Here is a 27688-nt window from a genome sequence, read left to right as displayed (position 1 = left end):
TTTAAAACTGCAAACATTTCTCTCTCCCCTATGGCAACATGAACAGAATTACAGGAAATGTACTCTCCGCTGTCAAGGGGACGGCGCTAACATGTTTTGCTAGCTACAAATGTTCACTTAGGGCCCCCAAAAACCTAGGGCCGGCTCTGACTGGTATGGATGTGGGTACACAGACCAGTGAGCCACTGCGGCCCCTCATGATGAGATTATTTTTTGTGGCCCCCACCCCCATCAAAGATGTCCATCCCTGATCAATGCGGCATGGAGTGTTGACTCTATTCCTATGGGGAAAAAACCCAAAACCATCATACATAAAGTTGAGAGTTAGTGTGGACTCAGTCTGTAGAGAGCAATGTGTAGGTCGGCCGCAGTCGGAACTCCAACAAAAGAAAGCACTATGTCCATCTTTTCATGGGTTTTAATAATGACAGTTCAGCCATTCACATTCATCATCAGACTAAAACGGACTTACTTTGTTCACACACAAATCATGAAACCTTGTACAAGAAAACATATTATTAAACTAACAGTAGTGAAATAGTAAAGAAGAAAAAAAGAAAGGCAGAAGGAATTTTTTGTTGTTGTTTTTTTTACAAATAAAAACAATCTTCCCTCATCATTCTGGCAAACCAGAATTCCTCCAACCTCTTACATCATCAACATGTGACAATCTCCCTAATACATTAAGACATTACGGGCCAATTTCCCAGACACAGATTAAGACTAGTCCTGAGCTCAGAAGCATGTTTAATGGAGATTCTCTTGATGTACTTTTTAGTTCAGGACTAGGCTTAATCTGTGTCTGTGAAACCGTCCCTGAAGTTCTCTTCTCACATAGTATCAGTGCCCAAAAGTCTTGATCTCAGTTTAAAAGCTTTCATCTCCCATATCCATTAAGACATGAGTAGGTCTGTTCTCTCTTAGTACGCGCCCACTTCCTCTACTGTATCTCCCCTATAGGTCAGCAGTTGGCGTGACAGCCCCGTTGCCACGGCAATAAATGATGGCCGCACATCACGTTGTGCTCTGTCGGTAAGCAGCAGGGTGCTGGGCATGGGGTCGCCAGCCCATGGGGATCCCTTTCGGGGGGTCTGTGCTGCAGCGTCCTCTCACACGCAGCAGTGCTCTGGAACGCTGGCGTCCAGTAGAGTCTCCTCACACCTGGGCTATAGGGTCATCTCTGACCTCCTATACGGTTGGTCCTCAGTCGCAGCGGGGTGTTGTTACCTCTTGTTGGAGGTGCGCACCTGGTGTCGGACCCAGCCTGTAGGAGCTACAAGGACAGAATGATTACCATCAGGGCCGTAACCAGGGTTTGAGTTTTAATGAGGTCCAGAAGGATTAGATTATTCTTTTTTTTTTAATGAAAGCTAATTTACTGAATTTCTATACAATTAAAATACTTAAAATGCTATTTGGAGAACAGCTAAAACAAGCTAAATTGACCCCAGCCATTATCACCTTGGCTGATGTAGGTTCATTACCCGCATTCAACCTACAAACACATAGCCTACTAGCTATACAGTTGTAATCTTATACCCCTGAAAAGGGGTGGAATATGACACATTTTTCACACTGACACATATCATCAGTCAGTTGTAATGACGATTTGCATAAAATCATAAACTCTTGAAATTACATAGCGTTCATATTTGTATTCCTAGGCATTACTGATCAAGCTCTGCACAAACAAACATCAATGGAGCACAGATGATTGTATTATCACATTCACATGAATTATTAGAATATTACTATCGATTCTGTATTAATATCAGTGATGTATTGGTCAAAAAGAAAAATGTGAGAAACGGACAAGATGAACAACCACCGATACAAAATGAAAACGTGACATTTTTAGAATTGCATAGTTTGCATTTAAATTATTTTATTTAACTGGGTAAGTTCACTGAGAACACATTCTTATTTACAGCAATGACCCAGGGATTTTTTTTGTTTTTGTACGTGTACCCCTTATTTTGTGATATTCAAATTGGTAGTTACGGTCTTGTCTCATTGCTGCAGCTCCCCTACAGACTTGGGAGAGGCGAAGGTCAAGAGCCATGCGTCCTCCGAAACACGACCCTGCCAAGCCGCACTACTTCTTGACACACTTGCTCGCTTAACCCGGAAGCCAGCCGCACCAATGTGTCGGCGGAAACACCGTCCAACTTGAAAACCATGTCAGCATGCAAGCACCCGACCCACCATAAGGGCTATGTCCTAAAGCACAATAGGACATAGCCCTTAACCCGGACAATGCTGGGCCAATTATGTGCCGCCTCAAAGGTCTCCCGTACACAGCCGGGTGTGAAACAGCCTGGGATCGAACCCAGGGCTCTAATGACGCCTCAAGCACTGCGATCTACTCGGGAGGCCTGGGAATAGTTAAAGGGGAGAGGAATACGCCAATTGGAAGCTGGAGATGATTAGGTGGCCACGATGGCCACGATGGTATGAGGGCCAGATTGGGATTTTACCATGTGTCCTTTTACCAAGTGCCATGTGATCTTTCGTGACCACAGGCACCCGTTTAACGTCCCATTTGAAAGATGACACCCTACACAGGGCAATGTCCCCAATCACTGCCCTGGGGCATTGGGGGGAAAAAACAAAAAAGATTTGACCAGAAGAAAGAGTGCCTCCTACTGGCCTTCCAACCACTTCCAGCAGCAGTGGGATGCAGGGTGGCATATTGCTGGTTGTAGGCCTATAGGGAAGATAGACCATGTCGAGATGCTCATTTAGAAACATATCATTTTTAAAGTTCCTAACTTGTTTGATAAGATTTTCTAAGAGGACCTCACATAGGGCCCCAACTCTAAGTTTGGGAATCACTATAATAACCTATCTGCTTGTTTCCCCTCTTTCTACGTCTTCTCTCCTTCCTCCTGCATGCATTGCAGCCTGCCTCAGCCTCACCACTGAGGCCCACATCACTGTCTCAGTAGCCTACTTTCTGTAAAGCAAAGTTATTTTGAGAACGTAGTAGCGTATTTATTCTCCTGCAGAGGTAGACGCCGTGTAAAGTTAGGTTCTTACTTCATCCTTCTAGCTGGCTAAAAAATACTAGCCAGAGCCCTTCAATATTACTGTAATAGAAGTCCCTGACATATCTATAAGCGACTACCAATTGTGCACTCATTTTCCGAGTCGGTCTTTATTTAGCCGACTCGGAGCCAGGGTGGTTCGTCTCACGTGTCAGGCCCTCGACATGTGCCACAAGAGGGCGGAGTTAGCCGTTTGAGAGAGTGGTGAATGTGCTGCTAAAAAGGCAAATCCATCCAATGCAGGCGAACATACCACTCTTCATGATTCCACTCGTTCACAAAGAGGCAGGCGCGATTAGAACTCCGTCAGATCGGAACTCAGTCAGATCAAGAATATAAGCGTTCTGAGCTTTGATCAATGCCGGGAACAGTATTTAGATGTTGAGTCATAATACATTTTCTGTATTGTGTACATTATTATCATTATTATTTTTATTTGAAAACAGAGGTCCGGACCTCTGTGTACTCATATGTAGTTACGGCCTTAATTACCATGTAGGCCCACTAATTACAGTCAGTCTAAGTGTTGGAGACATTGCTTTATAGATGGGTTGATAACTTGTAATATTGGATTTGGACGCCATGTGTCCTGCATCTTGATTAGGGGCGTGTGACGTCATAACACTCACAGCGTGGCTGTCCTGGCGGTCTGGGGTTGCTGGCACTACTGCCAAAGGAGGACTGGAAGTTGTGGATGGTCTCCTGCAAAATCTGCCTCTCTCTCCCCTGCAGCAACAATTCAGATGAATAATAATAATACATTGTATTTATACATTTTAATTGGATGTATCAAGCTGTGATCCCTCTTTGGTAACTAAAATAAATAGAGAGGCACGGAACACAGAGGGGGGTTGGTAAATATTGAACACACCTTCCCAGCATTGAGTTCAGAAATAGCTGCCAGTATTTGTTGTCTTGGCCCGTCTGTCTTAATCCCCAGTTCCTTTAAATCTCCATCTGTTAGAGTAAGGAAAGCCTCCATATCCACCTGTATTGGATGCACATTGACTGAGTGAGTAGATGACATGAGATTTAAACCAAAGCTATGAACATTTTAGGATAAGTAGCAAATACACATAGGCTAAAGCTACAGTGAGGATAACGCATACCTCTTGCTCTTCGAATATGGGCTGGTATTTCTCCAACGAAAGTTTCTTCAGGATACTGGACAGCTCATCTGAGTGTAGTGAGAGATCAGCAAAGATAAGCAGAGGAAGGGATTGTTTTTAAAGTATTTACATCAACCAGAGATGCACTGTCTCACCCTCGTCGGTGATGGTGCCACTGCTGGAGCCGCCACTGCTCTTGGAGCGCGGGTGGGAGGAGGCAGAGGACAGGGAGTCCCCTGGGGGAGGTTTGGGGGTGGGGGATGGAGACGGGGTCAGGGTGGGAGAGGTGCTCTTAGAGGTAGAGGAGTTCCCAGACTGGGGTCTCTTCTTTAGGTCAGCTTTCTGTAAAGAAAATAGATGGGTGTGAATCACTTAGTTCACTAGTTAAACACTGACATGTTGTAAGCGTGTATGAGCCTTTATAATGTCTTATAACAAGGTTTGTAATAGGTTGTGCTTCTACGTATCAATATTATATCTGACCCGTCTGGAGTGGACGTCGCTGGACACCAGGCTGGGGGTGCTGTGGATGTCTGGGAGACTGATGTCAGGCACAGGGGTGGGGGCAGGAGCAGGCACAGGGGTGGGGCTTGGCACCTCTGCTGCCTGGGCCTTTGGATCTAACAGGCCTGCAGCTCTCTTCCTCTGGGCAGCAATTTGTGACAGGACGCTGTCTGAACTGCCCCCTTTGGGGAAGAGAAGAATCACAGCCCGTGAGTAGCACTACCACTGAGTAGTACTAGCACTAGCCATCTGCTCAAATCTCACAGATAAAATCAAATCAAATAACATTATATTGGTCACATACACATGGTTAGCATATGTTAATGTGAGTGTAGCGAAATGCATGTGCTTCTAGTTCTGACCGTGCAGTAATATCTAACAAGTAATCTAACAATTTCACAACAACTACCTTATACACACAAGTGTAAAGGAATCAATAGGAATATGTACATATAAATATATGGATGAGCGATGGCCGAACGGCATAGGCAAGATGCAGTAGATGGTATTGAATACAGTATATACAGATAAGATGAGTAATGTAGGGTATGTAAACATTATATAAAGTGGCATTGTTTAAAGTGACTAGTGATACATTAATTACTACCAATTTTTTATCATTAAAGTGGCTAGAGATTTGAGTCAGTATGTTGGAAGCAGCCACTCAATGTTAGTGGTGGCTGTTTAACAGTCTGATGGCCTTGAGATAGAAGCTGTTTTTCAGTCTCTCTGTCCCCGCTTTGATGCACCTGTACTGACCTCGCCTTCTGGATGATAGCGGGGTGAACAGGCAGTGGCTCGGGTGGTTGTTGTCCTTGATTATCTCTTTGGCCTTGCTGTGACATCGGGTGCTGTCAGTGTCCTGAAGGGCAGGTTGTTTGCCCCCGGTGATGTGTTGTGCAGACCTCACTACCCTCTGGAGAGCCTTACGGTTCAGCGTATACATCAATGTTGTTGTTCGACGCTATCCGGAACATATCCCAGTCCACATGATTGAAGCAATCTTGAAGCGTGGAATCAGCTTGGTGGGACCAACGTTGAACAGACCTGAGCACGGACATTTCCTGATTTAGTTTCTGTCTATAGGCTGGGAGCAACAAAATGGAGTCGTGGTCAGATTTGACGAAAGGAGGGCGAGGAAGGCTTTGTATGCGTCGCGGAAGTTAGAGTAGCAATGATCCAGAATTTTTCCAGCCCGGTTCACACATTCGATATGCTGATAAAATCTAGGGAGCCTTGTTTTCAGATTAGCCTTGTTAAAATCCCCATCTATAATTAATGCAGCCACAGGATATGTGGTTTCCAGTTTACATAGAGTCCAATGAAGTTCTTTCAGGGCCATCGAGGTGTCTGCTTGGGGGATATACATACACGGCTGTGATTATAATCAAAGAGAAATCTCTTGGCATTTGATTGTAAGGAATTCTAGGTCAGGTGAACAAAAGGACTTAAGTTCCTGGATGTTGTTAGGATCACACCACAACTCGTTAATCATAAGGCATATACCCCCGCCCTTCTTCTTACCAGAGAGATGTTTGTTTCTGTTGGCATGATGCGTGAAGAAACCGGGTGGCTGTACCGACTCTGATAACGTATCCCCAGTGAGCCATGTTTCCGTGAAACAGAGAATGTTACAATCTCAGATGTCTTTCTGGAAGGCAACCCTTGCTCGAATTTCGTCTACATGGTTCTCAAGAGACTGGACATTGGCGAGTAGTATACTCGGGAGCGGTGGGCAATGATGTGCCCGTCTACGGAGCCTGACCAGAAGACCATTCCGTCTTCCCCTTCTGCGGCGCCGTTGTTTTGGGTCGCCTACTGGGATCCGATCCATTGTCTTGGGTGGTGGTCCAAACAGAGGATCCGATTTCGGGAAAGTCATATTCCTGGTCGTAATGTTGGTAAGTTGACGTTGCTCTTCTATCCAATAGTTCTTCCCAGCTGTATGTAATAAGACTTAAGATTTCCTGGGGTAACAGTGTAAGAAATAATACATTTAAAAAAACGAATACTGCATAGTTTCTTAAGAACGCGAAGCGACCATCTCTGTTGGCGCCAGTTCAGTAATCATCTGATCTCTGCTCAGGCAGTAGGAATAGTCTGAAAGTGTGTGTGTGGTGTGTGTGTGTGTATGACACCTTTTTTTATTTATTTTTTATTTCACCAGGTAGGCTAGTTGAGAACAAGTTCTCATATGCAACTGCGACCTGGCCAAGATAAAGCATAGCAGTGTGTACAGACAACACAGAGTTACACATGGAGTAAACAATTAACAAGTCAATAACACAGTAGAAAAAAAAAGGGGGAGTCTATATACATTGTGTGCAAAAGGCATGAGGAGGTAGGCGAATAATTACAATTTTGCAGATTAACACTGGAGTGATAAATGATCAGATGGTCATGTACAGGTAGAGATATTCGTGTGCAAAAGAGCAGAAAAGTAAATTAATAAAAACAGTATGGGGATGAGGTAGGTAAAAATGGGTGGGCTATTTACCGATAGACTATGTACAGCTGCAGCGATCGGTTAGCTGCTCAGATAGCAGATGTTTGAAGTTGGTGAGGGAGATAAAAGTCTCCAACTTCAGCGATTTTTGCAATTCGTTCCAGTCACAAGCAGCAGAGAACTGGAACGAAAGGCGGCCAAATGAGGTGTTGGCTTTAGGGATGATCAGTGTGATACACATGCTGGAGCGCGTGCTACGGATGGGTGTTGCCATCGTGACCAGTGAACTGAGATAAGGCGGAGCTTTACCTAGCATGGACTTGTAGATGACCTGGAGCCAGTGGGTCTGGCGACGAATATGTAGCGAGGGCCAGCCGACTAGAGCATACAAGTCGCAGTGGTGGGTGGTATAAGGTGCTTTAGTGACAAAACGGATGGCACTGTGATAAACTGCATCCAGTTTGCTGAGTAGTGTGTTGGAAGCAATTTTGTAGATGACATCGCCGAAGTCGAGGATCGGTAGGATAGTCAGTTTTACTAGGGTAAGTTTGGCGGCGTGAGTGAAGGAGGCTTTGTTGCGGAATAGAAAGCCGACTCTTGATTTGATTTTCGATTGTGTGTTCGAAGTGTGTTTTCATGTGCCTGTACCTGAGCGGTTGTGTGAGTCTGGCCCGTGGCGGTTGAGCCCTGCCACCCCGTTGGAGCCACCTGAGGAGTGGGGGGGAGTGGTAGTTGCCTGAGTTGGAGGGGGAGGTGGATGAGGGCCCCTTTGTGAGGCTGGGGAACTTAATGGACCTGCTCACCACACGACTGATAGAGGTCTGTGATACAGCATGGAAGGAAAGAATACTTTTTCTTCAATTCAAAATCACAATTTATCATTGAGTTTCAATTACAGTAAAAAAAAAATCTAAAAAATTGGCAGCAACGTGTGACTCACAATGTCAGAGTTGCCGCTGCTGTTGAAGTTGGCTTTGCCTGGTCTCTGTGGCATGGGCAGCCGTGAGGCTTCGCTCTTGCCCTCTTTGATGACCCTGGAGCGGTCTGAGTTCCACGGCTCAAAGTTCGACGGGGGCAGAAAGGGTGGGATCACTGCCTTCAGCTTGTCGTTGGGCAGACGGGTCAGCGGCGCCCCATTTCTCAGCTGAAAGTTTAGTGGAAGTGTCAATCAGTTCAATCACGCCAGCATTGCATTATCTATGCCGTAGCATACACAGTAAATAGTCTATGGTCCCCAGTCCGGACAGAGCATCTCCATTTTCACAGTTTTCTGTCAATAATAATATCCACAATTTGTAGCAGTTTGCCACAGGACTCCATTGTTCACTTCAACTGAAGTTTCAATGAAATGTAGCCACAGGGCTTATCATGGTTAATTCACTTACATTCAAAACCTCTTCAAATGTAAAGACTCCTACCATTGTGGTTATTAGAAAGTCATCCTTCTCTGTGCCCGTTCTGCTAAGACCTATGAAACAGATACAAATAAATCAGTAGTAGTTTAGTAGAACCATACATGACATTCTCTCATGTTCCTGTATTCAAGGCCCAACTGTTTCAGCCACTGACCACAAAATAAAATGTTTCAACTAAATCTCTCAGGAAGAATATGGCCATTGTGAAAAATGAACCGTTTCAAAACATCAGGGAAACAAGATGATTTCAAGGAAATGCCACTTTACAGACATTTACCATACTTTTGTTCAATTCCCATTTCTCACAAACAATCCATGCACAATCAGTAGGACAGCTTATACAATACTTGCTAATTCTAAACTGACTATACTGTAAAAATAAGTACTGCAAAAATTCTGTTTACAAAACAAAAACTGAAACATTGCTAATGGGAAAGGTCTTATTTCCCCCGTGTCTCACCACTGTCTTGGCTCTTGGCTGTCCAGGCCGTGCTGCTGTCAGTACTCCCCATGGCTGCAGGGGGCGACACCGCCCCGCACGGGGTGGCGCTCTTCCTCTCAGCCTTCATGGTGGCGTCTAGAGGCGCCTCGGGTTCATCAGGGAAGGGGGCCAGCCGGTTGGAGGATAGCCCGTGTCTTAGAGTGTGGGTCAGCTTAAGCCTCCTGAACCTGTTAGACATCCTGTTCCACCACGACTGGACAGGAAGGAGACAGTAGTCATATGCCATATGATAATAAACAGAGTGCACAACATACAGCCCCTGGGCAAAACGCATCCCAAAATCGGATTTAATTTGGCCCCGATCTAAACAGTGCCTGACCTTTAATCCTCCTCTGTCATCGGGTGGTACGGGGACATTATTGAGAGACTGCCTGCTCTTGGAGCCAGTGAGGGGAGTCCTGCCCCTGTGTTTTCCCTTGTCTTTGTCCACCTGCATGCAGACGGACGCCAACAACCTCACCAGCTCAGTGTCTGTAGGGAAGAGAACGGCAGAGTGTGACTTGGGTGCATTGGGTTTACCAGGTGTACTAAGCACTAACAATGATAACACATATCACAGTGCAAATGCATTATAACACTTGACACTGACTATCTGCACCAGTAAACTCAGAAGCAGCGGCAGATTGTGTTGTGGTTTTACCTGGGTCATTCAGCAGCATGACCAGGTCAAAAGCAGTGTAGCCATTCTTGGCTCGCAGGTTGACATCTGCACCCTGACTAAGCAGATACTTCACCACATCTTTATTCCTATGAGCACAGGTACGAAAGACGAAAAGCTTAGATTAGGAGACAACTTTTAAAAATCACCTTGACTGTATACACTACCGGTCAATGTTTTAGAACACCTATTCATTCAAGGGCTTTTATTTATTTTTACTATTTTCTACATTGTAGAATAATAGTGTAGACAACAAAACTATGAAATAGCACATGGAATCATGCATTTAACAAAAAAAGTGTTAAACAAATTATAATTGAGATTCTTGAAACAGCCACACTTTGCCTTGATGATAGCTTTGCACACGCTTGGCATTGTCTCAACCCTCTTCATGAGGTAGTCACCTGGAATGCATTTCAATTAACAGGTGTGCCTTCTTAAAAGTACATGTGTGGAATTTCTGTCCTTCTTAATGTGTTTGAGCCAATCAGTTGTGTTGTGATAAGGTAGGGGGGTATACAGAAGACCGATTTGGTAAAAGTCCATATTATGGCAAGAACAGTTCAAATAAGCAAAGAGAAACGACAGTCCATCATTACTTTAAGACATGAAGGTCAGTCAATATGGACATTTTCAGGAACTTTTCTTCAAGTGCATCAGATGACCTGGCCTCCACAATCCCTGACCTCAAACAAATTGAGATGGTTTGGGATGAGTCGAACCGCAGAGTGAAGGAAAAGCAGCCAACAAGTGTTGAGCATATGTGGGAACTCCTTCAAGACTGTTGGAAAAGCATTTCAGGTGAAGCTGGTTGAGAGAATGCCAAGAGTGTGTAAAGCCTTCATCAAGGCAAAGGGTGGCTATTTGAAGAATCTCAAATATAAAATATATTGTTTAACACTTTTTTGGTTACTACATGATTCCATGTGTTATTTTCTAGTTTTGATGTCTTCACTATTATTCTACAATGTAGAACATAGTAAAAATAAAGAAAAACCCTTGAATGAGTAGGTGTTCTAAAACTTTTGACCGGTAGTGTATGTGTTTTAGCCATTGTGTGTTTGTGAAGGTGTCTGTGTAGAATAAGAAAGTGTAATCAAAATTGCGGTCATGCGTCACATATTTACCCATGGTACGTGGCCTGCATGAGGGCCGTCCAGCCGTGTACTCCATCTTGTTTGTCCACGTCGGCGCTCTTCTCCAGCAGGAGCTGCACCACCTCCAGCTGCCCACTGACGGCTGCTATCATCAGGGGAGACGCCCCGTCTGGGTTGGCCATGTTCACCTGGGATGGATCTTCCTCCAAGATCTCCTTCACCAGCTGGGAGTTTCCTGGGACACACACACACACAAACCCACATGCACACACACAAACCCACAAACCCACACGCACACACACACACACACACACACACACACACACACACACACACACACACACACACACACACACACACACACACACACACACACACACACACACACACACACACACACACACACACACACACACACACAGATATGAGTATGAACGCACGCACTCGCAAGATTACCACAGACTACTCAATTCCAGCTACATACATTCTCATTGAAACAAAGGTCTCTGTCCTCCAGCCAAAAGTCTCAAATATTTTCAGCCCTCTCAGACCCCACACATTCTTCCCTCCCAGGGTTTTACCCCAGACTGCATTGAGCAAGCATGCAAGACTGCCCAGTGCACATACCATGTTAGATTCTCTCAAACTCACATAGTCCCTACTTCAGGAATGTTTAGGTATGACCTTTTGGTTGAACTACATGAATGGTTAGATTACTTACTGTAAATGCATGGTAGTGTTATGCCCACTCTTGCAGACATAACTCATTATGACAGCTTTCCCCTTACAATGCAAACCTCTGTTTAGTATGTGCCTGTGTCCGCTAAACTCACCTAACTTCAAGGCACTGAAAACATCTGGTCTCCTCTTCTCGTCATCTATGCGAGTGGTAAAAGAACAGAAGATGAATGTACCAAGGACTGAAAAAGCAACAATCCTACATTGCCACCACCACCATACAATACCCCTACTGCTGAACCCAGTCACATTGGGTACCAGAAGAGGACAGGGAACACTTGAGTGGAGAAATACTGGAGAGTTGTACAGGCTAGAGACAACAAAGCTCAGTCCAAAACCACCAAGAGAGTGGACCACAATCACATGACTGCTAGCCAGGCAGACAGATAAGGGAACTCAAACATGTGACTGGTCCTTTTAGTCCTGAACTGTAAGGTTAATGTGCAATTATATGCATTGTAAGAATTCAGTAGTGATATGGACAAAATTTTAGCCGTGACTGAGATCTCTGATATATCAATTGAACAGCAAAACAATAGGGAAAATGCAAGCAGAAAATATGTTATATATGTTTTTTAGAACTGTTTGGCTATAATGACCATCGTTATGTTTGGAGGAAAAGCGGGAGGCTTGCAAGCCGAAGAACACCATCCCAACCATGAAAGCACGGTGGCAGCATCATGTTGTGGGGGTGCTTTGCTGCAGGAGGGCCTGGTGCACTTAACAAAATAGATGGCATCATGAGGGAGGAAAATTATGTTAATATACTGAAGCAACAGCTTAAGACATCAGTCAGGAAGTTAAAGCTTGGTCGCAAATGGGTCTTCCAAATGGACAATGGCCTCAAGCATACTTCCACCTTTATGGCATAATGGCTTAATAACAACAAAGTCAAGGTAATGGAGTGACAATCACAAAGCCCTGACCTCAATCCTTCAGAAAATGTATGGGCAGGACTGAAAAAGTGTGTGCGAGCAAGGAGGCCTACAAACCTGACTCAGTTACACCAGCTCTGTCAGGAGGAATGGGCCAAAATTCACCCAACTTATTGTGGGAAGCTTGTTTAAAGGCAATGCTACCAAATACTAACTGAGTGTGTGCAAACTTCTGACCCACTGGGAATGTGATGAAATAAATAAAAGCTGAAATAAATCATTCTCTCTACTATTATTCTGACATTTCACACTATTAAAATAAAGTGGTGATCCTAACTGACCTTAGACAGGGCATTTTTACTAGGATTAAATGTCCGGAACTGTGAAAAACTGAGTTTAAATGCATTTGGCTAAAGAGTATGTAAACTTCAAACTTCAACTGTGCGTTGTCTTTCCAGTTATACAGGATGATGTAGTTCATTGGCATTACTGAGTCATGTTGATCATTAGAATGGGTAACTGGCTGAAGAAATTCTAGGAGGATTCAGATGTTTAAAGGGATAGCCCACCCCAAAATCAAAGGTTGTTTCCATTATAGCTCAAAAGGTGGTCTTGCATCTGCTTAGAATGGGAATTATTGGCACTAACCATCTAAATACTAGGCTTAAATGGTGCCAATCTTTCCCATTCACTTGGAATTGAGGCCTGCAGATTTTCCTAATATCGCAGGATCTACACAGGAATTTGGGGGCAAAAATGTTCAAGTAAAAAAGATTTTATTTTGGGGTAAACTGTCCCTTTAAGGTGGTACTTCTCTACCTACGTTCAGAGGGCCACAACATTGTGGGACGTTCAGATAGAAATATATTATGTACAACAGACTTGCCTCTCTGACATGTAGAGTGAGGAATCGTGTCAGCTCTATTCGTGAAATTTCTATCTGCATCGTTCAGTTTGTTGCCCGCTGCTGAACAAAGCCCTGCTATAATAACAATTTGTCAAAGAAATGCAGAGCTCAGACGTTTTCAAGCGTAGGTTTCAAATTCGGGTTCCCTCCTGTGTACTTCTTGGCCAAAGACAAGAGGCACATCAAAGAGAACAGGTGTCTAAGGGGGGAACTCTGTAACAATGTCTCTTTCTTTTAGACACCCAAGATGTGACCACTGCTTTACTTTCACTTGAGTGTCAATTGTAGTGTTACAATAAAGCTTTGAGTTAATTAGAAAACGTTCACAACAATCGAGACTACTACCTATCCGCTCAAGACTTCCGGTTAGTCTCAAAGATGAACTTGTTGCGATCTTATCTGTGTATTGACTAACGACAATCATATCAGAAATAGAAAAACTGCTTTGTGCCTTGTTGGCCTAATTTGACTGCATATCAGATTAGTGTTTCTCCTGAATGCCTCTTCAGTGGGACAGAGATCCCTGAATCAGCATCAAGGCCTGCCAACAATAACAATTCCTCAACCAATTGAAACCTAGTCTAAATGTTTTGAGGCTGGGTGTAACAGAGTTAAATGGGGGTCTGTTCCAGTCCACCTAAATAGGCTTAATGAAAATACTGGAAAACTGATTTCCAACAGTGTGCAACCAACCAGGGTTCAAATCCAGGTCTCATACATGCCACAAGACTGTGTTAGCCCGCCGAGCTAAGGCCTAGACATTGCTAGGGTTACTCATCACATTAGTGTGGTTCATCGAACCACCTTCATTACAGATGGAGAGAGTAGTGAACTCGTGGCTGTTCTATACCTGGCTGTGGGCGCACGGTGGTAATGGAGTCCAGGTAGGCCTTGACATCCCTCTGATTGAGCTGCAGCGATAGCTCGAAGGCAGTCTTGGCCAGCACGTTGACCTGGTCCGGGTCCGCACCCCGCTCCACCAGCTGCTGGGCCACGACCACCTTCCCGCTCAGCGTGGCCAGCATGAGGGCACCCCAGCCCGTGGTCTTCTGGGAAAAGTTCACCTCCGCCCCCCACTCCAGGAGCAGGCGGACGGATGCCTCGTGGCCATGCTGTGAGGCAGCAAGGAGCGCCGTGATATCCATGAACTCCCTTCCACCCTCGTCTCCGGCGCTGTTGTTGCTGTTGGTGACACCCTCAGCGAGCGCCAGATGGTCATAGTCGTCGACGTAGGCGCCGCTCTCCAGGAGAAGCTTGGCCACATGGGTGTGGCCCCCTCTGGCCGCCATAGTCAACACACTGGCTCCCATCCGGTTCCTGCCGTTCATCTCCGCCCCGTTCTCCAGCAGGATGTGGGCCACATTTAGATGGCCAAACCTAGTGGACGACAAGACAAAGTCATGGAACTGTCCAAATATTTCCAAAAATGTACTAAGATCATCTTAAGTCCATTGGTAAGCAATGAATGAACAATGATGTTAATGCTTATTGTTTTGAAGACTAGGAGAACCTTCATATGGGGTCATAGGTCACATGGTACACAGGTAACCAGGAAATGTTAGGAGAGAGGAGAGCAGTCATGTCTAGACGGGATACAGCCGATGTCAAATTGACATCAAAAGTTTAACGCTAACCATTTTCCTAACCTTAACCTAATTCTCCTAACATGCCATGTTAATTATCCTTACCTGCTACGAAAAGTCAATTCTGAGAGACTGTATACCATCTAGTCAAAACCGAGGAGAGCATATGTTTCTAATCATTAAGATGATCTCTCTCTTTAAAAGGTACACTCAGAAATATGACATAGATGCAGTTCTAAGTAAACAGCATTTTGGGTGAATTTACGCAACATTGTGCCGCGGCTGCTGCTTAAAGTTTCAGTACCACAATGTAAGTTACTCAAATCTGGCTTATTGTGAGATCAATAACTATGATAAACAGACCTACATCATCAGCAAGAAACATAATAAAAATCAATTATAGTAGTAGCAAGCTATCAAATTTAACCTCCGGTCCTCCTCATCTTCTCTCTCTCCTTGTAAAACTGAACAGAACATTGGCTATAGGCTAGTCCACACACCTCTTTTGGGGGACTAGACCATTCAAAGATGATTTTCGGAAGAAGCATTTGACTCGCCTCCTGAACTGACACCATAGGCCTACACAGCACAGCCATTGATTAGGCAGCACACAAAAAAGTTTTGGATTAGCAAGAGCAGTGCAGGCCCGGGGCTCAGGGTTGAAATATTTACACCATCCCAGCTGCTATCTTAGAAATATAACATTGCTCTGTGCTTCTCTGAGCATGGACTTGGTAGCCTATAGGCCAAGCTTGGACAATTCAAGTCTTCGGGGGCCTGATTGGTGTCACACTTTTCCCGATCCCTAGCAAACACACCTGATTACAACTAATTGCATTTAACTGAAGATCATGATTAGGTGATTATTGGAGTCAGGTGTGTTAGCTGGGGCTGGGGCAAAAGTGTGACGATCAGGTAGGATCAGGATATGGGGACGAGGGGAAAATGGAGTCCCTAGAGAAAGCAAGTACAAGATGGGTGTCAGGGATGGAGCGGCAGTATTATCATAAGGAGACGTGTACTTGGAAAACAGAGAAGGAATGGAGGGAAAAAGAGAGGGAGAAGAGGTCTAAGAGAGTGAGGGAAGAAGGTGAACTTGAGTCGGATAAAAATGGTGGAGAAAAGGGGAGATGTTTTGTCAAAGAAGGATAGTAGAAAGTGCAAGCAGAGGGAGCTGAAGACAGGAGGAGAAATGGAAGTGAATGAGGGTGAAGTATCGAAGGTGGTAGGTGTGGTGAAGTTATCGGAGACTGAGGTATGTACCGAGGATCAGGATGAAGAAGAGTCTGACGGTAAAAAGAGTTGGGTCAAGTGGTATCGGTGAGGGTAACTAGAAGTGGTGTAGTTTCTGTTTCTGTTGGGCAGAGGAAGAAAGCGCTCGAAGTAAAAAGAATGGGGGCAAGAAAAGTGAGTTGTTTCGTTCTCAAGAAAAGGGCACCAATGAAAGGAGTGATAACTGGGGTAGCAGTAGATATAAACGTTGACCAGCTGAGGGGAAAGATTCCTGGTGTATGTGATGCTCGTCGTTTGATGCGACGCAGACAGGGTGGCGAGAGTGGGGAAACAGAAGAGTCGTTGTCTGTTCTTTTGACTTTTGAGTCTTTGCCTGACAAAGTGAAGTTAGGATATATAAGTTATCCTGTACGAGTGTATGTGCCAAACACATTAAGATGATACAGGTGTCAAGCTATTGGGCATGTGGCAGCAGTGTGTAGGAGGGAGGGTCCAAGGTGTGAGACATGTGCAGAAGGGTATGAGACAAAGGCAGATTGAGGTTTCCAGGGTTAGAGTAGAGCAGAAGTTGTCATATGCTGAGGCAGTTTAGAAAGTAGAGGAAGATGGGGTAAGGGGGAGGAGTGGGGAGAGTAGTAGAGATATACCAGTACAGAGGGAGGAGTGGGGAGAGTAGTAGAGATATACCAGTACAGAGGGAGGAGTGGGGAGAGTAGTAGAGATATATCAGTACAGAGGGAGGAGTGGTGAGAGTAGTAGAGATATACCAGTACAGAGGGAGGAGTGGTGAGAGTAGTAGAGATATATCAGTACAGAGGGAGGAGTGGGGAGAGTAGTAGAGATATACCAGTACAGAGGGAGGAGTGGTGAGAGTAGTAGAGATATACCAGTGCAGAGGGAGGAGTGGTGAGAGTAGTAGAGATATACCAGTGCAGAGGGAGGAGTGGTGAGAGTAGTAGAGATATACCAGTACAGAGGGAGGAGTGGTGAGAGTAGTAGAGATATACCAGTACAGAGGGAGGAGTGGGGAGAGTAGTAGAGATATACCAGTGCAGAGGGAGGAGTGGGGAGAGTAGTAGAGATATACCAGTACAGAGGGAGGAGTGGGGAGAGTAGTAGAGATATACCAGTACAGAGGGAGGAGTGGGGAGAGTAGTAGAGATATATCAGTACAGAGGGAGGAGTGGTGAGAGTAGTAGAGATATACCAGTACAGAGGAGGAGTGGTGAGAGTAGTAGAGATATACCAGTACAGAGGGAGGAGTGGTGAGAGTAGTAGAGATATACCAGTACAGAGGGAGGAGTGGTGAGAGTAGTAGAGATATACCAGTACAGAGGGAGGAGTGGGGAGAGTAGTAGAGATATACCAGTGCAGAGGGAGGAGTGGGGAGAGTAGTAGAGATATACCAGTACAGAGGGAGGAGTGGGGAGAGTAGTAGAGATATACCAGTACAGAGGGAGGAGTGGGGAGAGTAGTAGAGATATATCAGTACAGAGGGAGGAGTGGTGAGAGTAGTAGAGATATACCAGTACAGAGGGAGGAGTGGTGAGAGTAGTAGAGATATACCAGTACAGAGGGAGGAGTGGTGAGAGTAGTAGAGATATACCAGTACAGAGGGAGGAGTGGTGAGAGTAGTAGAGATATACCAGTGCAGAGGGAGGAGTGGTGAGAGTAGTAGAGATATACCAGTGCAGAGGGAGGAGTGGTGAGAGTAGTAGAGATATACCACTACAGAGGGAGGAGTGGTGAGAGTAGTAGAGATATACCAGTACAGAGGGAGGAGTGGTGAGAGTAGTAGAGATATACCACTACAGAGGGAGGAGTGGTGAGAGTAGTAGAGATATACCAGTACAGAGGGAGGAGTGGTGAGAGTAGTAGAGATATACCAGTACAGAGGAGGAGTGGTGAGAGTAGTAGAGATATACCAGTACAGAGGGAGGAGTGGTGAGAGTAGTAGAGATATACCAGTGCAGAGGGAGGAGTGGTGAGAGTAGTAGAGATATACCAGTACAGAGGGAGGAGTGGTGAGAGTAGTAGAGATATACCAGTACAGAGGGAGGAGTGGGGAGAGTAGTAGAGATATACCAGTGCAGAGGGAGGAGTGGGGAGAGTAGTAGAGATATACCAGTACAGAGGGAGGAGTGGGGAGAGTAGTAGAGATATACCAGTACAGAGGGAGGAGTGGGGAGAGTAGTAGAGATATATCAGTACAGAGGGAGGACTGGTGAGAGTAGTAGAGATATACCAGTACAGAGGGAGGAGTGGTGAGAGTAGTAGAGATATATCAGTACAGAGGGAGGAGTGGGGAGAGTAGTAGAGATATACCAGTACAGAGGGAGGAGTGGTGAGAGTAGTAGAGATATACCAGTACAGAGGGAGGAGTGGTGAGAGTAGTAGAGATATACCAGTGCAGAGGGAGGAGTGGTGAGAGTAGTAGAGATATACCAGTGCAGAGGGAGGAGTGGTGAGAGTAGTAGAGATATACCAGTGCAGAGGGAGGAGTGGTGAGAGTAGTAGAGATATACCAGTGCAGAGGGAGGAGTGGTGAGAGTAGTAGAGATATACCAGTGCAGAGGGAGGAGTGGTGAGAGTAGTAGAGATATACCAGTGCAGAGGGAGGAGTGGTGAGAGTAGTAGAGATATACCAGTACAGAGGGAGGAGTGGTGAGAGTAGTAGAGATATACCAGTACAGAGGGAGGAGTGGTGAGAGTAGTAGAGATATACCAGGACAGAGGGAGGAGTGGTGAGAGTAGTAGAGATATACCAGTACAGAGGGAGGAGTGGGGAGAGTAGTAGAGATATACCAGTACAGAGGGAGGAGTGGGGAGAGTAGTAGAGATATACCAGTACAGAGGGAGGAGTGGTGAGAGTAGTAGAGATATACCAGGACAGAGGGAGGAGTGGGGAGAGTAGTAGAGATATACCAGTACAGAGGGAGGAGTGGGGAGAGTAGTAGAGATATACCAGTACAGAGGGAGGAGTGGTGAGAGTAGTAGAGATATACCAGGACAGAGGGAGGATGGGGAGAGTAGTAGAGATATACCAGTACAGAGGGAGGAGTGGTGAGAGTAGTAGAGATATACCAGTGCAGAGGGAGGAGTGGTGAGAGTAGTAGAGATATACCAGTGCAGAGGGAGGAGTGGTGAGAGTAGTAGAGATATATCAGTACAGAGGGAGGAGTGGTGAGAGTAGTAGAGATATACCAGTACAGAGGGAGGAGTGGTGAGAGTAGTAGAGATATACCAGTGCAGAGGGAGGAGTGGTGAGAGTAGTAGAGATATACCAGTACAGAGGGAGGAGTGGTGAGAGTAGTAGAGATATACCAGTGCAGAGGGAGGAGTGGTGAGAGTAGTAGAGATATACCAGTACAGAGGGAGGAGTGGTGAGAGTAGTAGAGATATACCAGGACAGAGGGAGGATGGGGAGAGTAGTAGAGATATACCAGTACAGAGGGAGGAGTGGTGAGAGTAGTAGAGATATACCAGTGCAGAGGGAGGAGTGGTGAGAGTAGTAGAGATATACCAGTGCAGAGGGAGGAGTGGGGAGAGTAGTAGAGATATACCAGGACAGAGGGAGGATGGGGAGAGTAGTAGAGATATACCAGTACAGAGGGAGGAGTGGGGAGAGTAGTAGAGATATACCAGGACAGAGGGAGGATGGGGAGAGTAGTAGAGATATACCAGTACAGAGGGAGGAGTGGTGAGAGTAGTAGAGATATACCAGTGCAGAGGGAGGAGTGGTGAGAGTAGTAGAGATATACCAGTGCAGAGGGAGGAGTGGTGAGAGTAGTAGAGATATACCAGTACAGAGGGAGGAGTGGGGAGAGTAGTAGAGATATACCAGGACAGAGGGAGGATGGGGAGAGTAGTAGAGATATACCAGTACAGAGGGAGGAGTGGTGAGAGTAGTAGAGATATACCAGTACAGAGGGAGGAGTGGTGAGAGTAGTAGAGATATACCAGTACATTACATTACATTTACATTTAAGTCATTTAGCAGACGCTCTTATCCAGAGCGACTTACAAATTGGTGCATTCACCTTATGACAGAGGGAGGAGTGGTGAGAGTAGTAGAGATATACCAGTGCAGAGGGAGGAGTGGTGAGAGTAGTAGAGATATACCAGTGCAGAGGGAGGAGTGGGGAGAGTAGTAGAGATATACCAGGACAGAGGGAGGAGTGGTGAGAGTAGTAGAGATATACCAGTACAGAGGGAGGAGTGGTGAGAGTAGTAGAGATATACCAGTGCAGAGGGAGGAGTGGTGAGAGTAGTAGAGATATACCAGTGCAGAGGGAGGAGTGGTGAGAGTAGTAGAGATATACCAGTACAGAGGGAGGAGTGGTGAGAGTAGTAGAGATATACCAGGACAGAGGGAGGAGTGGTGAGAGTAGTAGAGATATACCAGTACAGAGGGAGGAGTGGTGAGAGTAGTAGAGATATACCAGTACAGAGGGAGGAGTGGGGAGAGTAGTAGAGATATACCAGTGCAGAGGGAGGATGGGGAGAGTAGTAGAGATATACCAGTACAGAGGGAGGAGTGGTGAGAGTAGTAGAGATATACCAGTACAGAGGGAGGAGTGGTGAGAGTAGTAGAGATATACCAGTACAGAGGGAGGAGTGGTGAGAGTAGTAGAGATATACCAGTACAGAGGGAGGAGTGGTGAGAGTAGTAGAGATATACCAGTACAGAGGGAGGAGTGGTGAGAGTAGTAGAGATATACCAGTACAGAGGGAGGAGTGGTGAGAGTAGTAGAGATATACCAGTACAGAGGGAGGAGTGGTGAGAGTAGTAGAGATATATCAGTACAGAGGGAGGAGTGGTGAGAGTAGTAGAGATATACCAGTACAGAGGGAGGAGTGGTGAGAGTAGTAGAGATATACCAGTACAGAGGGAGGAGTGGTGAGAGTAGTAGAGATATACCAGTACAGAGGAGGAGTGGTGAGAGTAGTAGAGATATACCAGTACAGAGGGAGGAGTGGTGAGAGTAGTAGAGATATACCAGTACAGAGGGAGGAGTGGTGAGAGTAGTAGAGATATACCAGTACAGAGGAAGGAGTGGTGAGAGTAGAGATATACCAGTACAGATATAGTAGAGATATACCAGTACAGAGGGAGGAGTGGTGAGAGTAGTAGAGATATACCAGTACAGAGGGAGGAGTGGTGAGAGTAGTAGAGATATACCAGTACAGAGGGAGGAGTGGTGAGAGTAGTAGAGATATACCAGTACAGAGGGAGGAGTGGTGAGAGTAGTAGAGATATACCAGTACAGAGGGAGGAGTGGTGAGAGTAGTAGAGATATACCAGTACAGAGGGAGGAGTGGTGAGAGTAGTAGAGATATACCAGTACAGAGGGAGGAGTGGTGAGAGTAGTAGAGATATACCAGTACAGAGGGAGGAGTGGTGAGAGTAGTAGAGATATACCAGTACAGAGGGAGGAGTGGTGAGAGTAGTAGAGATATACCAGTACAGAGGGAGGAGTGGTGAGAGTAGTAGAGATATACCAGTACAGAGGGAGGAGTGGTGAGAGTAGTAGAGATATACCAGTACAGAGGGAGGAGTGGTGAGAGTAGTAGAGATATACCAGTACAGAGGGAGGAGTGGTGAGAGTAGTAGAGATATACCAGTACAGAGGGAGGAGTGGTGAGAGTAGTAGAGATATACCAGTACAGAGGGAGGAGTGGTGAGAGATAGTAGAGATATACCAGTACAGAGGGAGGAGTGGTGAGAGTAGTAGAGATATACCAGTACAGAGGGAGGAGTGGTGAGAGTAGTAGAGATATACCAGTACAGAGGGAGGAGTGGTGAGAGTAGTAGAGATATACCAGTACAGAGGGAGGAGTGGTGAGAGTAGTAGAGATATACCAGTACAGAGGGAGGAGTGGTGAGAGTAGTAGAGATATACCAGTACAGAGGGAGGAGTGGTGAGAGTAGTAGAGATATACCAGTACAGAGGGAGGAGTGGTGAGAGTAGTAGAGATATACCAGTACAGAGGGAGGAGTGGTGAGAGTAGTAGAGATATACCAGTACAGAGGGAGGAGTGGTGAGAGTAGTAGAGATATACCAGTACAGAGGGAGGAGTGGTGAGAGTAGTAGAGATATACCAGTACAGAGGGAGGAGTGGTGAGTGTAGAGATATACCAGTACAGAGGGAGGAGTGGTGAGAGTAGTAGAGATATACCAGTACAGAGGGAGGAGTGGTGAGAGTAGTAGAGATATACCAGTACAGAGGGAGGAGTGGTGAGAGTAGTAGAGATATACCAGTACAGAGGGAGGAGTGGTGAGAGTAGTAGAGATATACCAGTACAGAGGGAGGAGTGGTGAGAGTAGTAGAGATATACCAGTACAGAGGGAGGAGTGGTGAGAGTAGTAGAGATATACCAGTACAGAGGGAGGAGTGGTGAGAGTAGTAGAGATATACCAGTACAGAGGGAGGAGTGGTGAGAGTAGTAGAGATATACCAGTACAGAGGGAGGAGTGGTGAGAGTAGTAGAGATATACCAGTACAGAGGAGGAGTGGTGAGAGTAGTAGAGATATACCAGTACAGAGGGAGGAGTGGTGAGAGTAGTAGAGATATACCAGTACAGAGGGAGGAGTGGTGAGAGTAGTAGAGATATACCAGTACAGAGGAGGAGTGGTGAGAGTAGTAGAGATATACCAGTACAGAGGGAGGAGTGGTGAGAGTAGTAGAGATATACCAGTACAGAGGGAGGAGTGGTGAGAGTAGTAGAGATATACCAGTACAGAGGGAGGAGTGGTGAGAGTAGTAGAGATATACCAGTACAGAGGGAGGAGTGGTGAGAGTAGTAGAGATATACCAGTACAGAGGGAGGAGTGGTGAGAGTAGTAGAGATATACCAGTACAGAGGGAGGAGTGGTGAGAGTAGTAGAGATATACCAGTACAGAGGGAGGAGTGGTGAGAGTAGTAGAGATATACCAGTACAGAGGGAGGAGTGGTGAGAGTAGTAGAGATATACCAGTACAGAGGGAGGAGTGGTGAGAGTAGTAGAGATATACCAGTACAGAGGGAGGAGTGGTGAGAGTAGTAGAGATATACCAGTACAGAGGGAGGAGTGGTGAGAGTAGTAGAGATATACCAGTACAGAGGGAGGAGTGGTGAGAGTAGTAGAGATATACCAGTACAGAGGGAGGAGTGGTGAGAGTAGTAGAGATATACCAGTACAGAGGGAGGAGTGGGAGAGTAGTAGAGATATACCAGTACAGAGGGAGGAGTGGTGAGAGTAGTAGAGATATACCAGTACAGAGGGAGGAGTGGTGAGAGTAGTAGAGATATACCAGTACAGAGGGAGGAGTGGGGAGAGTAGTAGAGATATACCAGTACAGAGGGAGGGTGAGAGTAGTAGAGATATACCAGTACAGAGGGAGGAGTGGTGAGAGTAGTAGAGATATACCAGTACAGAGGGAGGAGTGGTGAGAGTAGTAGAGATATACCAGTACAGAGGGAGGAGTGGTGAGAGTAGTAGAGATATACCAGGACAGAGGGAGGAGTGGTGAGAGTAGTAGAGATATACCAGTACAGAGGGAGGAGTGGTGAGAGTAGTAGAGATATACCAGTACAGAGGGAGGAGTGGTGAGAGTAGTAGAGATATACCAGTACAGAGGGAGGAGTGGTGAGAGATAGTAGAGATATACCAGTACAGAGGGAGGAGTGGTGAGAGTAGTAGAGATATACCAGTACAGAGGGAGGAGTGGTGAGAGTAGTAGAGATATACCAGTACAGAGGGAGGAGTGGTGAGAGTAGTAGAGATATACCAGTACAGAGGGAGGAGTGGTGAGAGTAGTAGAGATATACCAGTACAGAGGGAGAGGCCAAAAAGTCAAATAAGTTTCAGTAAGATTTGGATTTTTAGCATTTATAGCGATAGTTATTAATTGTACTGCAGGGATGGATCGTAAGTCTCCGAAAATTGAGGTTGTTGTGGCAGCTGCTCGGTGTGCGAGACTTGTCAGCAGAAGAGTTACAGGATATGTTAAGTGGTGATGTCCCATCCTTTCAGGGTGATGGCATGAGGTAGGTATACATACATTTAATTAGTGGAGTGTTACATTTATTTTACATGACTTTGAAATTAGAAGGTATTTATTTAGTATATTTAAATTTTTAAGTAAAGTATAAGGGAGTTGTACTCCAGTCTAGTAGGTGGCAGAAATGCAACAAATTGGATGCCACCCGCCCGAGTTACACCAGGAACGCACAATCCCTTCATCAGTGCTCAGACTGTCCGCAATAGGCTGAGAGAGGCTGGACTGAGGGCTTGTAGGCCTGTTGTAAGGCAGGTCCTCACCAGACAACCCCGGCAACAACGTCGACTATGGGCACAAACCCACCGTCGCTGGACCAGACAGGACTGGCAAAAAGTGCTCTTCACTGACGAGTCACGGTTTTGTCTCACCAGGGGTGATAGTCGGATTTGTGTTTATCGTCGAAGGATTGAGCGTTACACCGAGGCCTGTACTCTGGAGGAGGATTGATTTGGAGGTGGAGGGTCTGTCATTGTCTGGGGCGGTGTGACACAGAGTCACCGAACTGAGTTTGTTGTTATTGCAGGCAAACTCAACGCTGTGCGTTACAGGGAAGACATCCTCCTCCCTCATGTGGTACTCTTCCTGCAGGCTCATCCTGACATGACCCTCCAGCATGACAATGCCACCAGCCATACTGCTCGTTCTGTGCGTGATTTCCTGCAATACAGGAATGTCCGTGTTCTGCCATGGCCAGCGAAGAGCCCAGATCTCAATCCCATTGAGCATGTCTGGCACCTTTTGGATCAGAGGGTGAGGGCTAGGACCATTTCCCCCAGAAATGTCCGGGAACTTGCAAGTGCCTTGGTGGAAGTGTGGGGTAACATCTCACAGCAAGTACTGGCAAATCTGGTGCAGTTCATGAGGAGGAGATGCACTGCACAGTACTTAATGCAGCTGGTGGCCACACCAGATACTGACTGTTACTTTTGACTCCCCATTTGTTCAGGGACACATTATTCCATTTCTGTTAGTCACATGTCTGTGGAACTTGTTCAGTTTATGTCTCAGTTGTAGAATCTTGTTATGTTCATACAAATATTTACACAATTTAAGTTTGCTGAAAATAAACGCAGTTGACAGTGAGAGGACATTACTTTTTTTTGCTGAGTTTACATTCCTACACAGGCTCAGGGGCCTGTGATGGCATAACATTCACCGACAGGATTTCTTGCACAGCCTCGGCTGTGAAATCACAAATTCCCAGAAAATGTTCAGCAGCATTCACAATGATTCCAATTTCCTTACACTTCTTCTCCGCTCGTGCTGTAAAGTTTATGACCATTGCAATAAATAATACACCTAAGTCCACCTTTTTAGCATTTCACTATCCCTCAGTTGATGAGAAACCTTCACTAGTCGTGGTGGCTCTTCTACCATAGACAAATTGTATAGAGAGAAATAGTCCTATAATTCCTATAATAATTACAACCTAAAACTTCTTACCTGGGAATATTGAAGACTCATGTTAAAAGGAACCACCAGCTTTCATATGTTCTCATGTTCTGAGCAAGGAACTGAAACGTTTTACGCACTTTTACTTTCTTCTCCAACACTTTGTTTTTGCATTATTTGAACCAAATTGAACATGTTTCATTATTTATTTGAGGCTAAATTGATTTTATTGATGTATTATATTAAGTTAAAATTAGTGTTCATTCAGTATGGTTGTAATTGTCATTATTACAAATAAAAAAATATATAAAAAAACGGCTGATTAATCGGTATCAACTTTTTTGGGGTCCTCCAATAATCGGTATCTGCGTTGAAAAAACATAATCGGTCGACCCCATCACATGACTAAATCTTTCACATTTATGACACTGAAGGGGCTTGTGCACAAAAGCTCATGAATCCTAACTTTATATGAGAAGGGAGAAACTATTAATAAAAAAACAGTAGCATGGATAAAGTTCATTACGTTTCTCCATCCACCATACAGGTCAGTCAGCGTGCACCAACCACTCCATCGATGTCTTCAGTTATATCCTCTGCCTTTATTTCTTGAGCCACCCCAAAAGTAACCCCCTTGAAAGGCCCCCTGCTACGAAAATCTATACAGGAAACAGTCCACTCCGATATCTTTTTGAGTCTTAAACTTATTCTGCTTCACAGACACAAAAAAACTAAATAAGACCACTTCTTGTGACTCACTTTCCTTCAACACATTCCAGATTGTCCTCGAGACGTTAAACATATTTCCCAAGTAGCATTGATCCAAAACCCTCACTCCGAATAAAAACGAGTGTGGTGGTTTCCTATTTTCTACCACAACTTTACTTCTCTCATTTCCCGTTTTCCTTGCCACTGAACCCACTACTCTCACTTTCTGTACTATTATATTACTAGCAGTTTCAAACAAAGCCTCAGTTTCCACCATCTTCCCGACCAGATATGCATAATTTGATTGAGACCACACTAAATAGCCTGTAGGCACACTCGAAATTGCACGCCCAGTGGAGAATCAGAGATGAGAGACGGCATCGGCCACACGTTGATATGTAGCCTAATAAGCAACTCATTTTAAAACCCTGAGAAATATTGAAATGTCATCCTTACAAATTGCATGACCCTGAACTGGATTAGATTTAAAAAAAAATACTAAACCCTCCCATTGACTGAAATTGAAAAAGTATGACCCTCCCCCTTTCCCCTCCAGGTACATTATGCACATTATAATCCATCCCTTACTGCTCGAACACCCAATATCTGAGGTGCTACTCGTGGCAACGTCATTTCGCTGAGTCTACATTTAAGATAATATTTATGGAAACTCACCCCTGGCGGGTATAGATTGTTTCATTTTGATTTCTGTGTTGTGCATATATTATAATACAATTATAACATTTTAATCGGGGACACACCCATTTAACATCTGTATACATTATTGACCAATATCATGAGCACAAACTGGTAGCAACCACACCTTGTAGCCTGCATGAGAGGCGTCCAGCCATAGTTGTTACGGCTGTCCACGGAAGCCCCCTTTCGCAGTAGAAATCGGACCAGATTCTCATGTCCACTCGCCGAGGCAAACTGCAACGCGGTGTTGCCCTCTTCATCTGTGCAATCCACTGGCACTAGCGAAAGTCCCCGTGAGATGTCCACAACATTGCATTCCGATCCCGCTTCTGACCGCAGTCTGCTTTGCCTCCCGGAATCTTTCGCCCCGGGATCAAGAATCCCTCGAGCAGTTTCGTAGTCTCCTTCATCACAAGCACGAAACAACAACAGTGCGTTTGCTGGAACACCTAAATTCATCTCTGAGGTTAGTTTGAGTTCCAGTTGTGGTGTTCTAAAACTTTTCTCCTCCTTAATCCAATGTCTATCGGCGGCCCATCTTTGAAAAGCATGACGCACTAACAAGAGTAAAGTTCTCTCCTCGAGTAATACGGCGTTTTGGTTTGTACTATGACCAATATTATCACACAAATTGAAAGCATAAAGCTTTTTATTTTCTAATGTAAATCATATTCGCAGCCAGTTACTCTCTCGTCTCAACCTCTGGAAATGTTGCCATTCTACGCGTG

The 27688-nt window shown here is 45.3% G+C and overlaps 1 protein-coding gene across 1 annotated transcript; it reads right to left on the bottom strand.

The window, feature by feature from the left end:
• Positions 1–403: 403 nt before the first annotated feature.
• On the bottom strand, positions 404–27688 carry LOC124039589 (ankyrin repeat and SAM domain-containing protein 6-like). The gene is given in 17 exon segments (XM_046355726.1): positions 404–1273; positions 3677–3773; positions 3919–4035; positions 4157–4224; positions 4312–4498; positions 4640–4842; positions 7755–7827; positions 7829–7927; positions 8047–8250; positions 8525–8574; positions 8982–9216; positions 9343–9494; positions 9664–9770; positions 10809–11013; positions 11612–11656; positions 14149–14675; positions 27085–27688. Coding segments are annotated over 17 exon segments (2754 nt in total). The 5' UTR covers positions 27420–27688; the 3' UTR covers positions 404–1223.

The sequence above is a fragment of the Oncorhynchus gorbuscha genome, linkage group LG07 (genome assembly GCF_021184085.1).
Source record: "Oncorhynchus gorbuscha isolate QuinsamMale2020 ecotype Even-year linkage group LG07, OgorEven_v1.0, whole genome shotgun sequence".
Taxonomy (NCBI): Eukaryota; Metazoa; Chordata; class Actinopteri; order Salmoniformes; family Salmonidae; genus Oncorhynchus; species Oncorhynchus gorbuscha.
This window is presented reverse-complemented; position numbering and strand designations above follow the sequence as displayed.